Genomic DNA, 19,915 nt, shown 5'->3' on the forward strand with positions numbered 1-19,915 from the left:
TGAAAAAGAAAAAAAAAAAAAAAATCAAGCCACCTTTCTGGCAATATGCAAGGAGGAACTGCAGGTTTAACTGTCATTGTCCACGCGTGATGGCTGACAAATACAGAACAGAAAAGCACAACTAATGCAATGATTGTAAAGTACGACACAACATGGCTTAGTGTAATACACCCTTTGCATTGTACAAGCACGTGTTTCCAAAAAACAAGCATATGGTGCACTTTTGCAAAAAGGAGTTGAGCTACTCTCATTTAAAGCAACATGGTGTCTTCCCTTCCAGGGATCCAGCATGCCACAGTACAAGCTGACATACTTCAATCTGCGAGGACGAGCAGAAATCAGCCGCTACCTGTTTGCCTATTCAGGCAAGAAGTATGAAGACCACAGGATAGAACCAGCAGACTGGCCAAAAATCAAACCAAGTAAGTAGCATGGGTTCTTAGATCCAAAGCTTTACTAAAAATGCTGTCAAAAGGGAAAGTAATTGAGGAGGTTACCATATGTTTCCTAACCAGAAACACATTTAACTCCTGGCTTTAATGAAGCCTATGGGAATCTTATTGCATAGACAGCCAAAATGTCATTCCTGATGCTCTCCCAGAAGTCCAGATCTTCAAACAGTCTAAAATTACTTACCTGCTGTCATCCGGTTGAGCTTTTACTCCTTATCAATTCAGTTCAGCTTTTGTCTACCTAAACCTGACCAAACGCGTGCTAATCTTCTCAGCTTCTTTAGAGAACTAGATCTCAAAGACCACACTGCAGCCTTCACCTGGTTTTAGAAAGCCAAATTGGAATTAGGTGTCAAGAAGGACACTGCTTTGCAATCAGAAAGGTCTTTAGAGAGGGAAGGTAATGAGAGAAAACAAAAGACATCAGTTGATACAAGTAAAGACAAAACAAAAGGGTCAGAAGAGGTGTTAGAATATTATTATTCCTAAGAACAGCTCTTCCAACTCTGCAGGCTACAATACTCCATTTCATGTTTTTTAGTTAAAAGTAACCTCTTCCCAGCTATTAAAACTATTAGTTATTTCAGTTCATTAAATTAACCTTAGTTAAGATGAAACAGATCTTGAGTTTGGAGCCTGGGGATATGAAATCAAAGATACTTATGTCTTCATTTCATGGATTTGGCCTGTATTTTGCTACACAAAATATGACACTTTTCACTTCCGGAATTAAGAATAACACCTTTAATTTGAGGAAAATGCACAACTAATACACAATGTGATTTCCATTAAGCAAGCAATGTTTCTTGGTAGGCTTTAACACCATTTAAGAAGCCCTGCCATACCAAATTCTTGTAGGGTTTAGTTAAATTTGGTCTTTCCCATAATGTTCATAGTGACTTGAATGACAAATTTCATGCATTTTCACTGCTGTTCTCTAAGTGGCAACTGAAGTCCATCTGTGGTGCTGAAATCTAGAAAACACTGGCTAACACCCCACAGAAAGGAGTGCAAACGAAGCAGTGGAAATAGGTTATATTCATTTAGGGATGACTGACTTCAGAAACTTTTTCTGTTTAGGAGCTTAAGCCTGTTGACCATGTGATGTAGCTTATGTCTCTCTCGCTGCAGTTCTCAGGGAAGAAGGGCAGAAGCTAGAGGAAATACTGAGAATTCAGAGGAATAGAGGAAAGCTCTGCATAGGTATTTTTCATACTTAACTATGCACATATTCATAGATACAGACACTCACCTGTATCCTGAAACAAAGTACATGGAGTATTAGCAATGTAAAAGTCTGTTAACAGTTTTGCACACTGATGTTTAAGACAATTAAAAAGACAAAGCATAATTAGTGCCTTAAAGGCTATAGAGGCATTCATATCATAGAGGATGTTCTAAGAGCAATCTATCAATCAATACTGATGATGTCCCCCTCTCCAAGGCAGCACAAGAAACAATGCAGGAAAATCTTTCCTCTGCTTTTCTTCAGTGCTCACATTATGAGCTTCACGGTGAAGCTTTATATGTACAGCACTTGTTCACTAAAGCGTATGCCCAGCTGTAACACCATTACCACCAAAACACTGGGAGCAGAGACACCCTAGAAATCCTAAGGCGTATAGTTTGTCACTGTATCTGTTGCATTAATGGATGTTGGTCAAGTCATTTAACCTTTGGAGGTCTTTGTTTCTGTGATGTGAAAAGTTTGTTAGCAGGATTAAAAAGAGTTAATTAAGATTTTTCATTTTCTCTGCATAATGGCCTTTCATAGCAGCTTCTACTATGACTGATCCCTAGATGACATTCCAAAGCAGTTAAGAAGTTTAGTACAATGTGGGAGCTGCTGTTCTCAGATTTGTGAAATCATCTGTGCAAAATTGATGCTGGCCTAGGAGTTCTTTGAATTTCAGACTTCAGTATACAACGTGCTTCCAGTCAGTCAGTGGATGGGAACTGGAATGTATCATGCTATTTGACCAGGAAAAAGTACAACTACAAAGAAATAGTTGGATGCATGTCTGAAATCACATCTCATGCCAGGATGCTAAACTTCTGCTTTTGGAAAGTTCCCTGAATTCTAGCTCAAGTACAAATATAATGATGGCATTTGCCACCAGAGGCATCTGAATTGCCGACAATACGCAAGTTAAGAGGTTCATTAACTAAAACAAGAGTAAAGGTATCTTGTTTGTATGCATAATAATGTAATGCTGCTAAGGAAATTGCCTAGAGATCAACTAACTGATGACTATGTCCTCCTCCTCCTCCTCCTCTGTGAAGCAATTTTTACTCACGGTATTTCCAGACAAAGTAATCTCCCACAGGCAAATCATTCAGCAAAACTCTAAATAAAAGGGAGCAACAGGGTTGTGCAGTAAACAGCCTTACGCTGCACAACAAGACCAATAGTCACTGCCCCAATCCGCCCTACGGTACCTAAACACTGACTTTACAGGCCATGACTCAACACAATAAATGGTAACCTTCTAGTTAGGGACTAGGTTGTATAGGGTTTGTGTGTCTTAACACTATAGTATTGCGTACAGCAGAGATGCATCATTTGTCATAAGGAAAACAAACCACTTGCATTCTTCACCATCTTGAATTTTCAAAAGGTTGCTTCAGAGGCAACCTTTCCTCTTGCCTCAGAGGAAACAGCACCGGTCCTCAGGAAAGCAGGTAACCAGATCTTTGCTAAAAATGTTCAGTTACTGCTGCGTTCAACAGTAAATATGAAATGTGAGGATCCGTCCAACCCACTACACGTACAAAGGCATAGTTCACTCTGCAGAGAGATCTTCCACACTACTGCCATTCATATTCTGTATTCAGATCTTTATTATGCAGCTCAAGTTTTCCCTCCCCCGCCCCCCATTTTGCCTGGACTGGGTCTATTTCAAAAAGGAAGAAAATAAAGTAGTCAGTCAGTCTCATCCTGGCAAATATTTATCAATGATAAGGTGGATTACAGCTGCATATGATGTAACAGCAGCTAATGTAACAGAAATTTGGTACAGCACTTATTTTGCAACCCTCAAAAATCATTAAAATTGGTCCAATTAATTGAACTAATTAGATAAATATATACTGAAGTGAGCTTAAGAATGTGAGGAATGAGCAATCTGTCACTTTAAAGGACTACAACCAGACTCTTCAGTGAAGCACTTTTATTATGTTCTTGCAAGAGCGGGTGTCCTAACTAGTAGACACACACAACCAGAGCAACACATATTTTTATACCCATTTCCCGGTCACAAAATCCCTCCCTTATCTCCCTGTTGGTGAGGTGCTCTAAGGTTTACAACCTATTATCCGATATGCCTATGAAGTCCCACGTAGTTTAAATTTCCCACCACTCTATTTTAATCTCCCACCCCCTTTTTATTGTTTTATCCCTTTTTTCCCCCCTCCCCTTCTCCCCCCTTTTTTCCCCCGCTTTTTTAAATAATATGATGCTAGGCAGTTACTAGGCAGCACATCCTTATCTCTAGCCACAAATGTCTTAGTTCCTGCCAAGTCATCCTTATGCTTGCAGGAACTGAGCTCTCCTAGTTGCAAAAACATTATCATTTCTCACAAGAAATACCAGACAAATTGCTATGCACACTTGCATACACCATGTTTGCATTTACCCACTTGCCTATGTATGAAAGATCTGAAACCAGTTTTGACTGCAGAGTCTGCAAGTACAACATAATGTCACTCTTTTTAAAAACTTCAAGCATTATGAAGTAAGATAAAGAAAAAAATACTTCAGGAAGAAGTTTGGACAAGAAGTGCACTTAATGTTTCTTGAGCTACTAAGGAAACAAATCAAAGAATTCAGGTTTGTTTAAGAGCACAAGGAGTCAGGTCCCTGCACAGGGGATAGGTTTTTCTTCATCAGTTTTCACAAAATTAATGTCTTGTAACAAATAACAACCTCCCAGCCAAATTATCATACCATATAAACTGCCAGTATTCTGAAAAAAAATACTTATTTCCTAGTTCTCCTGTAAAATTTATGGGAAAATAGAAAATGTGTGTATGAAGATTAACGTGCAGAAAGGCCATTTTAGAAAGCAGACTTGCAGCTGCTGCAAGTTTAATTTTTACCTGGACTGAAGAGTGTGATGGGTTTTGTTGTGTGTTTTGGCTTTTTTCACATGACTCCCCCAACAAGCTGTCTCTTAATGGTTCTTTAGGCAAATAAGTAACTCCCCACTCCCAGAAATACTATCTCACTTGATTTTGGTGAGTGCACCAAAGTGGTGGTTTTTTTGTATGAGAGGGAGGCATATTATAACAAAAACTTACATCATTTGGCTTATACACGCTGAAATTAAAATTTCTGTATCTCTAAATTTCTTTTTTTTTTTTTTTCCTTTCTGTCACTGATCAGATCATCTTTGGTAAATTTTCCAGTTGCTGATTTCAGTCAAGGACTGTTGTTTATAACATAAACAAGCTTAAGCAAGCTCATATGTAAGTATTAGCATTGACCAGCTCTAGAACAGAATTTTAAAAAACAAATATCAAGTAGAAGCTTTACATGGCCCTTCTCTATAAAAGTCAATAATTATTTAAATAAGTAAGCAAATTCACATTTTACATTTCTTTTTGAACAGGCTTTGACTTGATCGTGCCACCATTTATACTGCAGTCAATTCAAGGTCTATACACTATCATTTAATAGACTCACTCAGGATCTATATTGCCACATAATAGACTCCTCACAAAAAATCATCATTGAACCGTCATAAGTCATGATAGAGCAGAAAATCCACTGTAATGGTGCACAAAGTTACCACCCCCTTGAAATATTAGGCTAGCATAAAGTAAGAGCTTTTGTTCTGTGTCACATTCAAGGAATTTGAAGCAATGGCAATTACACAGACTGTCATCATAGCAAAGGATGTTTTCATTGCAGTGATACTGTAAACATTCAGTAAACTGTTTAGGAGGGGTGGAATGGTGCTTGAAAGGTCCTCAGGAAACTTGACAGACTAATTATTGCACTGAAAATACTTCCAAGATAATAGATAAATCTTGAGAGGCACCTGACAGCAGACAAGAATTCCTCAAGGGAGCAGTTGTCCTGTTTCCTGAGTGAGTGACTTGCTACTATATAGCTCTAGCTAAGGTGTGTAAATAGCTATCATTGGTTAAAAAATAGGGCTTAGGAATCACTTCCAAGGAGAATATGAGTTGTAATAGCTACAACACTAAAACTGGGCTCAGATTAGATTAGAGCACTATCCTGGTCATCCTTTTCTAGAAGATATGGATTCTAGATGCTTCCAGCTCCAGGACAGTCTCTTCCCAGAGCCCTTGCTGCTCTGCCAGCCTTACAAAAAATGCATTTTCCATATACTTCTTATTGGAAGATGCAAAGTATCTCATGTATTTTTTTCTCATAATCCAGTTTAAATATGAATGGAAAGGAAAAGCAGTTACAGTTAGTTTTCAAGGCAAAGGAGAACTTATTTTGACAGAGATACTACAGTAAGAAGCATGGCTGTGACATTTATTTTCCTCCATCTTTGACCAACCCAGCTGCCTTACTACAGCGTCAGTCTAAACTGCTTGATTGCAAAACCATTAATTATTCAGGTTTTGAGGGACAATCAAATGCTTAAACACAGCTGCTTAGCATCAAGGCCATGGACAATTTCAATACAGGCAGGAGGAAGCATGGGGAAGAGCAGGTCAACTCAAGGGAAACAGCAGAACTTGAACTCACATCTGGGAGCAAAGGTGAGGTGAGTCAGGATAAACGTGGGGAGGAAAGAACAGAGACGAGGAAGAGAAGAATAATGCAGTTAAGATGAGTGGAAAAGGAAGAAAGAGCTAAGGGAAGGAGAAAATTAAAAACTGTATCTGTGTTGAAGCTCTTAACTGGCTGGGGTAGAAAAGTGGTGAGAATTACAGCACAGCACTAAGTTCTGGTTTCTCCACACCAGCAGCCAACCAGCCTGGCTGCCAGGCTCGGACAAAACCCTGTTCAGCTCTGTGTTGTGTTTTCTCTCCCTGTCCTTGACAGAGAAACTGGCCCACATGAGCACCATTCATTGGGTGGTGCCCAGGAGGATGATCAAGGAGCTCACAGTCAAAGGGAAGGCCTGAACACTAGTGAGAATCTATAGGTATGCCAGGATGGGAATAGTTATCACAGCCCTTAGGGATTTCATGGGTTGGAGGCCATTTATACAGATGTCCTTGCTTTTAATGCACATCAGGCCTCATCTCCCCTGCTTAGTATCCAGCAGATATTATATAAACATCACAGTTCTAGTCACAAAAGCCAACTAAAATTAAAGTATATATAAAAAGGAATGCCTCCAACTCTTAAACACTGCACAGATACTTCAGTGAGTCCTTCCTAAAGCAAGAAAAGAGGTTGCAGATCAGCCTGATGTCTTACACTTACCCTCTTGTCAAGGTTTTCTTCATGGGGAGTGTAAAGTCTGTGCAGATTTCATTCCAGCATACAATGCTAACAACAATGAATAACCAAGATAATAGGAAAAGCAAGAAGTTCCTGATGAAAGTTCAGTTTAAAGAAGGCTACAGGTTTAGTTACCCAAACAGCACACTTTTTAAGAACCTTGTTACTCTTTTCAGTGAGTTTTCAATCTAAATCTGGAAATCAATACAAGCATTCATAGCGCCTTCTACTTCAGATGAGTAACAAAACAAGCAGAAGGTAAAAGGGAAAGGTCATATATTTTGTGCATGCCTGAGAAATGACACTGTACGATGACAGCAGCAGATTTTTCTAGTTTTCCTTCTTAAAATGTATTTGCTCAAGTGGGAGTCGGAAACTTTGCAAGACAACATTGTTTTGAAAAACATGAAAAGGACGTCCATATGGATACACAAGGGTATAAACTGACGTAAGTATGAAGCAGCCCCCTAAACTGATCAAGGTTAAAAAAAAGTTAGTAAACTGACACACACATCCTCCCAATCTGCACTATTTTGGCTTAACTGTTGATTCACAATTGCTCTCCAGTGCATGTTGTTTCATTACTTACCCCCACAACCCTCATTATACCCAAATCAGCTCCCTCTCGTGTGCCAGCTTCATGTGCCACCTCTTTCACTTGCTCATCTACTGTAGGATCTCATCAGTAACTGACCAACTTGCTTTGTTCCATGAACCATGCCTGTCACCAAAATTATGTAAAATTTAGCAGTTTTAATACAATGCTTATACACGTGGCATATTCACACATCCCTAGAGGTTCCTTGAACATGTGTTGTCAATGAGCAGAGCTAGGGCCAAAAACACCACAGGAGGCTCAAGGTGAGCCGGAGAAGCCCATATCCCCAAGTCTAAGGGTAAGACTGCTTAAATTCATGTACAGACAGATGGTTTTCTGTTGTAGTTTGGAGCCTCTGAGTAGATGGCCTGGCTGTGGTTTTTGCTGTGCTTCAAAAAATGGGCTACAGGCAAAGTTTTTAAAGGCCACATCAAGGTCTTTTGTCAAACCCTGATCTTGGCTCCAGCAACCAAACTGTGCCTATCCAGCGTGAAGGCTCTTCGCATCCTTCCTTAGGACGAACTCTGTGATACAAATCCACCCCACCGTTCTCCACTTGAAAAAGGAAGTCTCCAGTTTTCACAGGGAATATACTCCTGTCAGCAACAGCCAGACTAATATATACAATCAGTCTCCTGGTTTTGCTATGAATTTATCAATATAGGAAATTATTCTTGTAAGTTAGAAGAGCAAAAAGATATTTCACTGCAGGTTACTAAAAACTTGGTCTCGTTACATGAATTTTGGGTAATAACATTTCAAAAGCAAAGAATTTTTTTTTTTTTCCTAAGCTTTTTCAGACTGAAATGTAACTTTGTAAGCCATTATACCTTCTCTTCCCATATGGAGGAGATGTACTATAAATATTTTCTGCCCCTTTACTATTATTTGCTATTTTATTCAGCTGTAAGGCAGCCTGGATACGTGCCATACTTTCTGGTATGCAAGAATAGTCTTACCTCCAGCCAAGAAGAAAGGACAGATTTTTACAACAATCTGCACAGCACAAGTGTGCCTTTTTCAGACCTCTCAGGATTGCACTCATTTACAGCTTATTAACTCAATATTAAAAATAAAAAGTCATTGTATAATCATATACATACATTCTATCAGCAAGAAAAAAAAATCTACTTTCGTATTCAAATCAATTTTTTTTACAGTTCTTTATAAGAAAAAAATCAAATGTCATTTTGAACACACAAGAAAGGAAGGAGTATCTCCCATTTACCATCTGTTATGCTTTAAATAGACCATTGTTTAGTAATGATGGTAATAGATACATTGCACTTTAGGTAAAAAAAAACCCCAAAAACCAAAAAACAAACAACCCAAGCCTCATTGTACATCAAAGCATAATGCCTTTTGGACATTTAAAGCTTGCAGGACAATGTGAAATAAAAATCTGCTCTCATTTATTCATTTTATACTTGCATTATGAATCATGCAAGTGTATAAATATTTCTACTGCACACAAAACAAAGCTGTATTTGTATATTTTTAATTGTAAGCTCAGTTTCTTTTCCAGGAAAGAATAACCAAATCTTAATGAAAATAGCTCGGCACTGAGGAGGAAGCACTTTGTAGGCATTACTGATGTTTTCAAGGAATGAATTGCAGTTCCCTTGAATTCTGTGGGCTGTTACGGGAAGAGGAAAAAAAAAAAAAAAAAAGAGTGAATACAAAAATGGGCAGATTGCTGAGAAACAGAACATGAGAGATTACTACCATTCTGCCACCCAGCTACCTTTCACACCTTAATCCACGTTCCTCAACTGTCAGAAAGATGCCTCCCGCCTTTTCCTGTAATCAAGGGTTTCTTAAAAAAAAAATTAAAAAAAAATACAGCTATACAAACAACCTGGCTTTCATTTTCCTTGTAGTGACTGACGAAGTGAACCGTCAGCCAAAGCTGTGGCTTTCAGACTTTCCTCCATATGTAAACACAGCAGAAAATGGTCTATTCGGTTTCTAAGCGATGAAGCAATTGGAGTTTCCCAATCTGAGCAGCAATCATTATCGTGTTTTGACAGTTACTGCTGCAGAGGCTGGCTTAGTCACCTTGAGCTAGCCAAAACTGCCTCAGCCCAGTGACACTCCTACTGTGGACACCAAAAAAAGCCAGTTAACTCCTTCAGAGCTGGCGGTTATTGCTCCTGAGCTGGCTGTAATTCTGCTGTTACCTGTTGTCAGGCATTGGTGTACAGCCTTGCATGGCCTGGGGAGACCTGAAGATAGCTGTAGGCTGATCGTGCCAGCGTGCCCCACAGTCACACGCATTCTTATCCCCTCTACTTGCGCTTGTTTGAAGTACGAGCTGGTCTCCTGCATAAGCAAATGTGATTTCACAGCTCTGTGGCTTTGGAGGCAGTGATGCTCAGGGCACTCTGCATCGTTAATGCACATTGCAGAACTTCTCATTTTCACAACCAGAGCACTTTTCAGTTCAGCATTCAGGGATGCATCTTTTCCTCTCTGGATTCTCAATGAAGCAATACATGGACTTGCCAGGACCTTGCTGCTCTCTGCATAACAAACATATGAAATCTTCTATCCAACAAGTCTATTACTGTTTCAATAACAACTAGCAGTGCATCCTTTCTCCCTGGAGTACAGCAGCTAATGTTCTTTGAGCTCTCTTGCTTCTGCTAGTCATCAGCATCAAAATTTATACTGCCTTCACATTGTGCTGAAATTAGAGGGGGGGAAAAAAGGTATCATGAGTACTGTGTTCAGATGCAGAAAAAATAATGCACAGAGGTATCCTGGATGTCTTGTGCAGCTGCCAAATTAATTTTGCAGATACACATTTAACATCTAAGATCCCACACCTAATGTGATTCACATACTGCATGCTAAACCACAGAGCCACATGGCCGTGTTCATCATTAATGAATCTGTCTTGATAAACAGGTCATGAATGTATGAGGTTTCATTATTTTTCCCTTTTCATCAAGAACTAAAAAACCTCATGGAATAGAAGTGTCATTTCAGCTGCCCAATAAAAACAGTTCTGGATTTGAAAGCACTTTGCCTGTGTCCAATAGCTAACATTCTCACTTTTCTGCTACCACCCTTTTACAGTCTTAAAATGGCATACCTCTTATATAAAGTGTAATCCAGATGAAAATTGGGTACAAAGCATTTGGCCGTGACCAGCACTTGCAATCATGTACTTAGCATTTATGAAATAGCATCCTCTGAAATGCAGAGATTTAAAGTTCCTTCAGTGAACAGCATCAGGTTCCCACGAGTAGATTCTCAAAACCCTAAACACCACAGTTTTTCCCAGCTTAAGCTTTGCTCCAAGGTTCCAGCGCCCTTTGATATCATGTCAGCAGCTTCTCCAAAATGTGGCAAAACAACAGTCCAAGTTTTCATGTCCATTGTGCTACTAAATTAATAACTGTAAAATAACATTAATTTCTTACCTCAAACCCTCTTACAGATATCTGTGATGCCTGCTTAATTTGTCTTTCCCCATACTTGAAGTCTGGAGGCTTCTTCCCCGTGACTGACTGAATTTTTTTTTAATGCAAGACAAGTCAAGTAAATTTGAGCAACTTAACATTTACAGTTCAGTGTGAAAGCTGTATTTGTCTCTTGGTGATGACTATCAAGTGAAACGTCTTGTCACAATATAAGTTCTGAAATACAGATACTTGTCTGAATCATTCCTTCTGAATTTAAAACAAGTGTAAATGAAAAAGCACGTTTGTAATCTTTACTCAATCTCTTACTTCATATTCCACCTGGATCCTGCACTGCAAACTCTTCAGTAGTACTTTGCTTAACCTTGGTAGTTACTCTCCTCAGGAGGAAAAAGCAGAGAAGGAAAAAACAAGATTGCATTGAAAAGTTTCCTTGCTTAAAGAATTCAGGATATGTAGGAGCACATTCAGCCTTTACAGCACAAGGCTATGAAATAGGAAATGCAGTACCTGGTTTCTGTGCTATAGTTGCCTCCTTGCAGTGTGATCTGGTTCTATTCTTAACCTTACTTTTTTTTTTTTTTTTTTTTTTTTAACCTTTTTTTTTTTTTTTTTTTTTTTTTTTTTTTAGTCCATGCATTTCTCTACAGAAATACTGTGAAACTGTTAAGTGCTATAAGAATGCATACCCTCCGAGTGGTAAAAGTGCAACTATTACAAACTCCCACTGCTGAGGGCTATCATTCATCTTTTGGTTGTTTTTTCTTTCCCCTTTAAGCTATCCCGTTCGGCAAAATCCCCATTCTGGAAGTAGATGGAGTTATCATTCACCAGAGCCTGGCAATAGCAAGATACCTTGCCAGAGAATCAGGTAACACAAATGTGACTATTTTCTTGCTCTGTTTTGCACACACTTCTTATGCTCAGGAAAAATACATCCACAGCAAAAACAGAAACAAACCAACAGCTTGGCAAGCCCAGCCAAGCAGAAGTCAACACCAGTGTGGCAATACTGGTACTAGTGCTTTTCCCAGGCACAAACAGTGAACAGTTATCAGCCTCTCATTGCATCTGTAGTTTGTCTGCCAGTGCCAAGTGCTGACCACAGAAACACAGCATACCATATAGGATGCTCTTAGAGGTGCTACTCAAAGAGCAATGGTTTAAAAAGCATCAAGGAGAGCTGTGTGGTGGCATGCCCATGTTCAGCGCCTTCCTTACTGTAATTTGGTACCAGTTTTGCTCTCTGGGTTGGGGCTGCTATGGCAATCCTGATGAGATTTCAAGGCTATAGCCCCTGTGGTTCCAGGATCAGAAAGAAGAAACAGATCAAGGCACATCCACTAAGATGCTGTAGGATAGGGTTTAGAGTTAACCAAATGTCACAGAGAAAACAAAAAGAAGGTTCGAAGTAACGACCTGTAGTGTGAAATGCTATGATGTTCACAGGTGAAGTCACGTGGCTGAGCTCTGTATTTGTGCTGCAAGTGCCGTATGCCTAAAGGAAAGCTCAGAAATAATTCCCCCTTATGTCTGATTAAGTTTCCCCTCTGCGTACAATACTTGGGATTTGGGCTGACTTCTTCAACCAATAAACTTTACTCATCTGTCACTGCACAACATAAAGTGTGTACCTGTAGCTTCCCTAAGGTTTTCCAGGCAGTTTCCCCTGGAGCTAAACTTTGAGCTGCCACGCTAACCAGAGAGATGACCAGGAGAAAGATGTTTTGGAAGCATTAGAGATCATCACAGTCAGCAGGCAGAGAGCACTCTGAAGAAGATTTAGGCAACAGTTCTGAACTGGCAGAGAGATTAGATCAGATGATGACATCACTTGCATCTTTAACTACTTACATGCTATGGAAGTACTCAAGCTGTTAGATAAAGTGATAGAAGATTTAGCAATAGAAGTAATCAAAGAGAGCAGTCAGGGCTTGCTTTAGGTCAGCAAGCCATCATTCAAAACCATCCACAAAACTGGTCTGGTCGAAGGTGAATATGTTTGTGGTGTGAACATCAGCAAACTGAAGAGGGGGCTGGGAAGCAAGTACTATCCTACTTTGTTACACTCTAAGCAAAGAGATGTGACCCGCTTTTCAAAATATCTCACATTTTCCAACTGAGGAAACAGGCAGAAGTGCAGAGCCTTATTTTTCAAGGCACCAGCACAACATATTTTCAAGCATGTCTGTAAGACTCTGTTCCTGCCAGTTTCCTCCATTCTTGATACAATCTGCTACTTGCAAGAGAAAAGAATGGTGAGTATCCACCTGGTAATGAAAAATTATGAGAAAGCCTGCCTTCCACCCACACTGCCTCCCGCCCTGTCTGCTATTGGGAGGCTGATCTGGAGCTGTGCGCCTTCTACCATCGGAAGTTCTGACACAGGCATTCCCCCAACACCTTTTCCGCTATCTGACAACAGGCGCAAAGTCTTGGGGCTCTGGCAAATCCTAGCACACTCAGACCATGCTGTTCTCCTTTTGTTGTTAGCCATGCTGTCAGTCATAGCAGGGAGAAAAGCATGCAAAAAAATATTTTCAAATTCATAGTGAAAATTTCTACTCCTGCTGTTAAGTCTGCCCATGTGTCACTAAGCCTTTAAAATTAAGAAATGGCATTTTTAGAGGCTTGTCACTAACAGCTTTTTACTGAGGGCTCACAGAACTTGGTGCCCAAAAGGAGAGGCATGTCCCTTGCCTTCAAAAGCATAAAGTTTTATAAAGATGACTTGGCAGAGAAAGGGCATGGGGTTTATGTGAACCACAGAGTTTAAAGAACCAAGAGAGGAAGAGATGGATGACATGAACCCGCACAGAATTGAAAGCAGGTCTGTGGAATGAGAGTGAGGGACAAAAAGTACTAGCACTGAGAAGAAAAAAAAGTAGAAGCATTGGCAAGACAAAGGACAATATGGGAAGAAAGCAGATTTGTAAACACGACAAAGTTTGGATAAGGTACCTGATTACCATGAAATAATCATAAGCAAGCATGATGTCATAAGATGATTCAAAATGGGGCTGAACAGGCAGGATAGAGGGAAAACAAAGCAGACTTTCACAGGAGCACTTTTGGAGATTGTGTTGAGAGATAGAAAGACCATGAGATGGAGAACGACATTGAAAGCTGGGATGGAGAAAGATTAACAGAAAGGAATTGGTGCTGACCCTGATTGAATGTCCTCAGACAGTGGAAATCAGAGAGGATAAAGAAGCAGTAGTCAGGCCACGGGCTAAGGTGATAGAAAGAACTCTACCTTGGATGGCTATGTGAGGCTGGACAGGGAAAAAAGCAAAGGTAGATGAGATTGCATCTGGATGCAAGGAGTTGAATGCATGTTAGCATCAAAAAATCTCTGGAAAGCATGTATGTTTATGGAAATATCCACAAAGAACAAAGTTTACCTTTAGGGCATCAAAAATTCCTGCTTATGCTTTCTCTAACCTCCTTTCACATGCTTCCTTCCCACAGGTCTGGCAGGTCAGACACCTGTTGAGCAGGCACTAGCTGATGCCATTGTGGACACCATAGATGATTTCATGACGCTGTTCCCTTGGGCAGAGAAGAACCAGGATGTGAGAGTAAGACAATCACTAATTTCAATAAACCTAGCACATAAGCCATGACTCTACCTGAGCATCTCCTTTAAAGAAATTGCTGTGTGCCAACCCCTGGGTCCACCACCTCACCCCAGTAAAACTGAGACGGAAGAACTCTGGGATTCTTCCTCCAGGCTAATCCAGCCAAGGTTTTCTGCTCCCTCCCACCTCCTCCTCCACCAGATTTTTTTCCCATCTTGGTGGAAGCAATGATGAGGCCATAATGAGCTGCCCCTCACTGGTTCACCTTGAATCAAAGGTGCCATATGTGCATACATCAAACGGCTCTTCAAAGGGGAAAACAGGACACTTTCACCCCAGCTGGCATTGTGCAATACCTGTATCTTGTTGCAAACAAAGTACAAATATTTCTCTTTTTGCTGACTGAACAGGATTAACAGCTCCATCCCATTTTCCTTTTGCCCTTCTGCATCTTGATTTCTTCTTGGTTTTTAATAAGTATCAATCTTCAATAACATCAGCTGCTGGGGACAAATGTATTTTAGTTACCAGGGCCATGTAGGACAGCAGGGACTGCTAAAGAGGGGAGGTAGCACATCCCTCACTGTCACTGCAGCCGCACTCTTCAAACCCCTGCAGCCCCACCTCAGTCTTTTGTGGTGCTTTTGCAAATACCAATGTCAGGTTAACATACTGCCATGGCTACTTTAACACACCGTTATGGGCAAGTACTACAGCATTTGAGGATTTTTTTAAATTTTTTATTTTTTATTTTTTTTTGCATCGGTCCAGTCCCTCTCACCAGAGCCCTGAATGCAAACACACAGATCAGCTTCTAGGGAAGAGGGTGATGGATGAGTTAACTCCAGCGCTGCATTGGCTGCGCGCAGCTCTGACCCAAGCAGACCATCTGACCTTTTTAGAAAAGTGGTAGTGGGAAAACAGGTCTCACCATTAACTACCAGTGCAGCCACCTTCTGTGTATTCAAAGGTGACATTTCAGATAGATATCAATAAGATACTAGGGTATGTTATCACAGAAACCACAGAGTACAAAACATTTAGAAAACCAGTAATTAATAATGAAATTATATGAAAGTGCTCTGAAATCTTGCAGGGAAAAATCTGAAAGTGTATTTGGAGGTTTTAGTATTCAAAAATGTGAATTACTTAATCTTCTAGTGATTTCCTGAAGTTTCCTCATTTGGGGAGGGGAGGTTGACTCATGATTTTTAATCATTTAGGAACAGCCACGCTATTGCAAATATGATAGCGTAGAAGAGCACTGCTGCCACAATATTGCTGCTCCTTTACAGGGAAACTCCCATGATAATGCCTGCGTGTGTCCCAGCTCCTACTCAAGCACTTCTCCGAAATAAGGACCCAGATCATACCACCAGTAATTAATTTAAAAGGGAAGAAAGTTCACAGGCAACCCTTATTTGCCTGTACACACGTATGCAAGCAAAGGAGTGTTTTGGGGCCAAGGAAGATGGAAAAAACTTACTTTCTGGGAATCTGTAACATTTTTCTCGCTGTTAGTGGTTCTCTCCCTCTCCTCCTGGGTCCACTGCCACCACCTTGTGGTAGAAGCGGCATCTCATGGTCTCGCAAGGCCAGATACACGTGATTTACACACAGTAAAGTCAGACAAGGCCTGACAAGTGATTACAGGAACACACATCCCTCAGGGGAAGACGAAAGGGTGTGCTACGCTATCTAGCTAGCAGCAAAGAGAAAACCAGGCAAGGTAAAGGGAGCAGAGGTGGAAGCTGCTCATGGAAGCTCCCTCCAAGCCAGGCACAGACTCTCCATTCACCCCGCGCTCCCCCTGCCAAATTGCTGGCATTGCAACAGCTTTGGCACACATTGCTGGAGAGCTCCAGGGTTAAAACAAATAGATGGTGCTGCTCCAGAAGGTGGATTCTGGTCATGTCCCCACCAGCTTCATGGGTTGACTGTGTACGTCTCTAGTAGGGAGGTCATTACTGTCATGATCACACAATAGTTTGGAGATTTATTTGGGGAGGGAGTGGGGGGAACTTATCTAAAAAAAGGATAGAAATATGAAATTTCTGGACTGCAGACTTCTGGCTGTTACTTGCTGTCACAACATTAGTTATTACGCTCTTAACAGATAGCAGGAAATGATGTAAAATCTTCAAATGCATCTGCAGGAATAGTGATTTTATTTCAGCCTGCATTTTTGTGGATTGTTTAGGCTGCTGCCTCTTCTAAATTTTATTCTTTTTTTATTAACCTGAATTTCAAAGCTGTTTAAATAATTCCATTCCTGTATTGCAGTGCTTATTTAACCAAGCCCGAGTACGTTCCTCCAAAATTAGGCCAAGCACATTAACTGCACAAACTGTGCCACGTGGGTCAGACCAGATGATCACAAGAGTCTGCAATCTCAGTTGCTTCCATGCAGCTGAGAAGAGAAAACCAGAAACAGTTTCCCTCTCGAAAGGGAACAGCTAACCCTTTAAAAGCAGCCTTAAAACTCTGCTATTAGGAACAGCTAGTAGAAAACCACCACCTTACAAAATCTCACCCTTCATCCATTAGCATACCAACGCCCATACCCTTCAATGCAGATTTCAGCCTTTAAAAAGGTATTTCAACCTTTAACCACCTCAAATCTCATTGCTGCAGACATAAAAAAAACCCAAAACAAACAAACAAACAAAAAAAAAAAACCAAAAAACCCCTGCTAACATAGAAGCTCAAAGATAAACCCAGCAAACCCCTCAAACCCTAGGTTCCACATCTCACATGAGAACAGCTGGTAAGGAAAGATAACTGACTGACAGCATGGAAAGACTAATAAGCTTAAGGGATTCTGGAAATTTGAGACCCCATACACTAGAAAACATAACATCCAAAAGAGTCCCAAAAAAATGACTTTGAGACAATGGGAATATATTTTACAGATGGATTCTTCCCAAATCTATGGCAGGGCTCCCACCCTGCCACGGCTAGGTGGCTGTTAGCACAGATAAACAAGCAGCATCAGCCCAAGCACCATGTCTCAGCATCCAGGAGCTCTTAGGTGTTCATTAAGGGAGCAATTAGCTTAAGTCATGGCTCATTGGGTCACAAATGCCATGTTCCAGGCACCTAACCCACTTCACAGGTAATTACCTCCGCTTTCCTAAATTCTATAGTGCTCCTTTGCCTGTATCCAAATGAGAGTTCCCTCTGCATTTCTTATCTTAATTAATTGCTGCTTGTTGTATTCATCCGACTTGGATGTTAACACATTCCTTCTTCCAAAGAGAACAGAGTGCTCTAAAATTTGGGTCAGACCAAATGATGTCACTGTCAGATTTCAGCTTTCTTTTTCACAAGTAAGAAACCCTCAAAAATTCAGTTTTGCTGACTGTTGTGCTTACGCATTGGTGTGCATCTTTGTGTTTTGTTCTTCCCTCAGAAACAAGCATTTGATGACATCCTCACCAACAAAGCACCCGAGTTACTGAAAGATTTGGATACTTTCTTAGGGGACAGCAACTGGCTGGTAGGGAAGTCTGTAAGTATAATTTTTGTTTCTCCCATTCTAATTAGCTCGCCAGAAAAATAAAATCACCGACTATTGTTGAATTTCTGGATTTCACACCAGCCCATGAAACAAGTCTCCCCACTCTTTTAACTCTTTGTTTATACCAACACAGAACTGGTCACTCATTTGCAAAGTGAAAATTGTTTTCCATACTATTAGAAAAATGAGGCAAACCAGGAGTAGTATCTGCATTTTCTAAATCAGTTTAGAAGTGTGTTGACACAAAACATTATAAATGTCTTTGAACTAGTCAATACAGATGGGAGTTGTTTACATCTCTGCTCGTAATCACTGATCAATTGACAGGAAAATATGAAAAAACATCTATGAAAATGTGATCCCCTTTTTTACCCAAAACTGTTTGAAAACTAATTAAAACACTTTTCTGCAACAAAATTTCAGCAGCTAAGATTAATATTTGTAGCAAGGCTTTATTTAACCAATGTTTACTTACGTCAAGCCTCCCACTGCTACCTAATTACTAGTTCTGTAATTATAGGCTTTAAAAAAAAAAAACCAAAACAAAACAAAAAACAAAACCCAAAACCACAAAACAGATCAATTCACATTTCATTTCTGCAGTTTGCTGAGAACATTAGTAGCCCCGGCCTTTGAGATTACCAACTAAAATTTACTGCTTGCTTTCCCACTTCCTCCAGGTAACGTGGGCTGATTTCTACTGGGACGTATGCAGTACGACACTTCTGTCCTGTAAACCTGACCTGGCAGACAACTACCCCAGGCTTTTGGCTCTCAAAGACAGAGTGCAAGCACTTCCAGCTATTGCAGCCTGGATCCAGAAAAGACCAAAGACTATAATGTAGATCAGCTGTTCAGACTGGAAAACAAAACAAAACAAATGCATATTTAGTTTTCAGCATGACAAGAGTCCTAAGTTATTAATTTTAGAATAATTTTAATTAACTTCAGATGGGTATGCTATATGAAATAAAAATCTACCACTTGTATCCATTTATAGGAGAGCTAAAAAAGCTGATGTAGTGGAGTAGGGCCTGAGAGAGAGGTATGCTTTCAACCACATTTCTCCCACCACTAATAAAGTGCTTGATCAACCCAATTAATGTTCTGTGGGCTCTCAAAGGGAGAAGAGATGAATAAACCTTTCTAGAGATGCAATCTCAACAATACTTTGTTTATTGTAGACTTTCAATCTGGAGGAAAGCAGACTAATTAACACAGAGGATAAATGGGCAGGGGGACTAAGGACGCTAAGTAAAAAAAGGAAAGACTCACAGTCAACAAACTTCAAGCTTCTCAAGCACTTTCTTTAGTATCTTGACATTTATGTCATGCTACTGAAAAACAAATTAACACAACAAACAACACAACAACAAAAAAACTCCCCCCCAAAAAAACCCCCAAAGTAGCTGCCCAGCTGAGCTGGTGCCCACACCAGCACCAGTTCTCTATAAGCACACCAGCTGCAAAAACATCCAGCAGCTCAGTATCTCTTCCAGTAAGTAGCAGACACAAACTGCAGGACAGTGGTGGGAAGTGTGGAAACCAGGTTTAGAACAAATGAATTAACAGTGAGTTCTTCCAGCACTGGGGAAAACAGGCAAGTGGAAATCCTGGCAACGTGGACAGTTGTAGATGCAAGCGGTTTACACAAACACAAGGGGAGACAAGTGCTTGCAAGAGGACTCCACTGTGTGGTGTAAGCAGCTAAACCACAACAAACTTGGGCAATCCTCTGGGCTGAAAAAGGCCACTGTTGGGAAAGTATTTCTCTTCACACTTGCTTTTCCCTCCCACCTTAAGTATTATTTAATTGAATCATATGAATGACACCAATCAACCACTAACAATTCAAGAGACAAACCAGGCACTAGCAGAACTGAAAGCAAGGTCCAATCTTTTGCTC

The 19,915-nt window shown here is 40.3% G+C and overlaps 1 protein-coding gene across 1 annotated transcript; it reads left to right on the forward strand.

Moving 5' to 3' along the window:
* The first annotated feature begins 286 nt into the window (after positions 1 to 286).
* HPGDS (hematopoietic prostaglandin D synthase) lies at positions 287 to 19,000 on the forward strand. The gene is made up of 5 exons (XM_010172597.1): positions 287 to 422; positions 11,687 to 11,779; positions 14,380 to 14,489; positions 17,902 to 18,000; positions 18,690 to 19,000. Exons 1-5 carry the CDS (start codon positions 290 to 292, stop codon positions 18,852 to 18,854), a joined length of 600 nt encoding a protein of 199 aa, XP_010170899.1. The 5' UTR covers positions 287 to 289; the 3' UTR covers positions 18,855 to 19,000.
* Positions 19,001 to 19,915: the final 915 nt, after the last annotated feature.

Source organism: Antrostomus carolinensis, unplaced genomic scaffold, assembly GCF_000700745.2.
Source record: "Antrostomus carolinensis isolate BGI_N321 unplaced genomic scaffold, ASM70074v2 scaffold6347, whole genome shotgun sequence".
Classification (NCBI taxonomy): Eukaryota; Metazoa; Chordata; class Aves; order Caprimulgiformes; family Caprimulgidae; genus Antrostomus; species Antrostomus carolinensis.

What these genes read in the sequence shown, in the direction of transcription:
- HPGDS (XM_010172597.1), top strand. Translation starts at nt 290, where the DNA reads ATGCCACAGTACAAGCTGACATACTTCAATCTGCGAGGACGAGCAGAA. An exon ending in CTGGCCAAAAATCAAACCAA is followed by an intron (nt 423 to 11,686) that starts GTAAGTAGCATG and finishes TTCCCCTTTAAG; the next exon opens with CTATCCCGTTCGGCAAAATC. An exon ending in AGAAGAACCAGGATGTGAGA is followed by an intron (nt 14,490 to 17,901) that starts GTAAGACAATCA and finishes TTCTTCCCTCAG; the next exon opens with AAACAAGCATTTGATGACAT.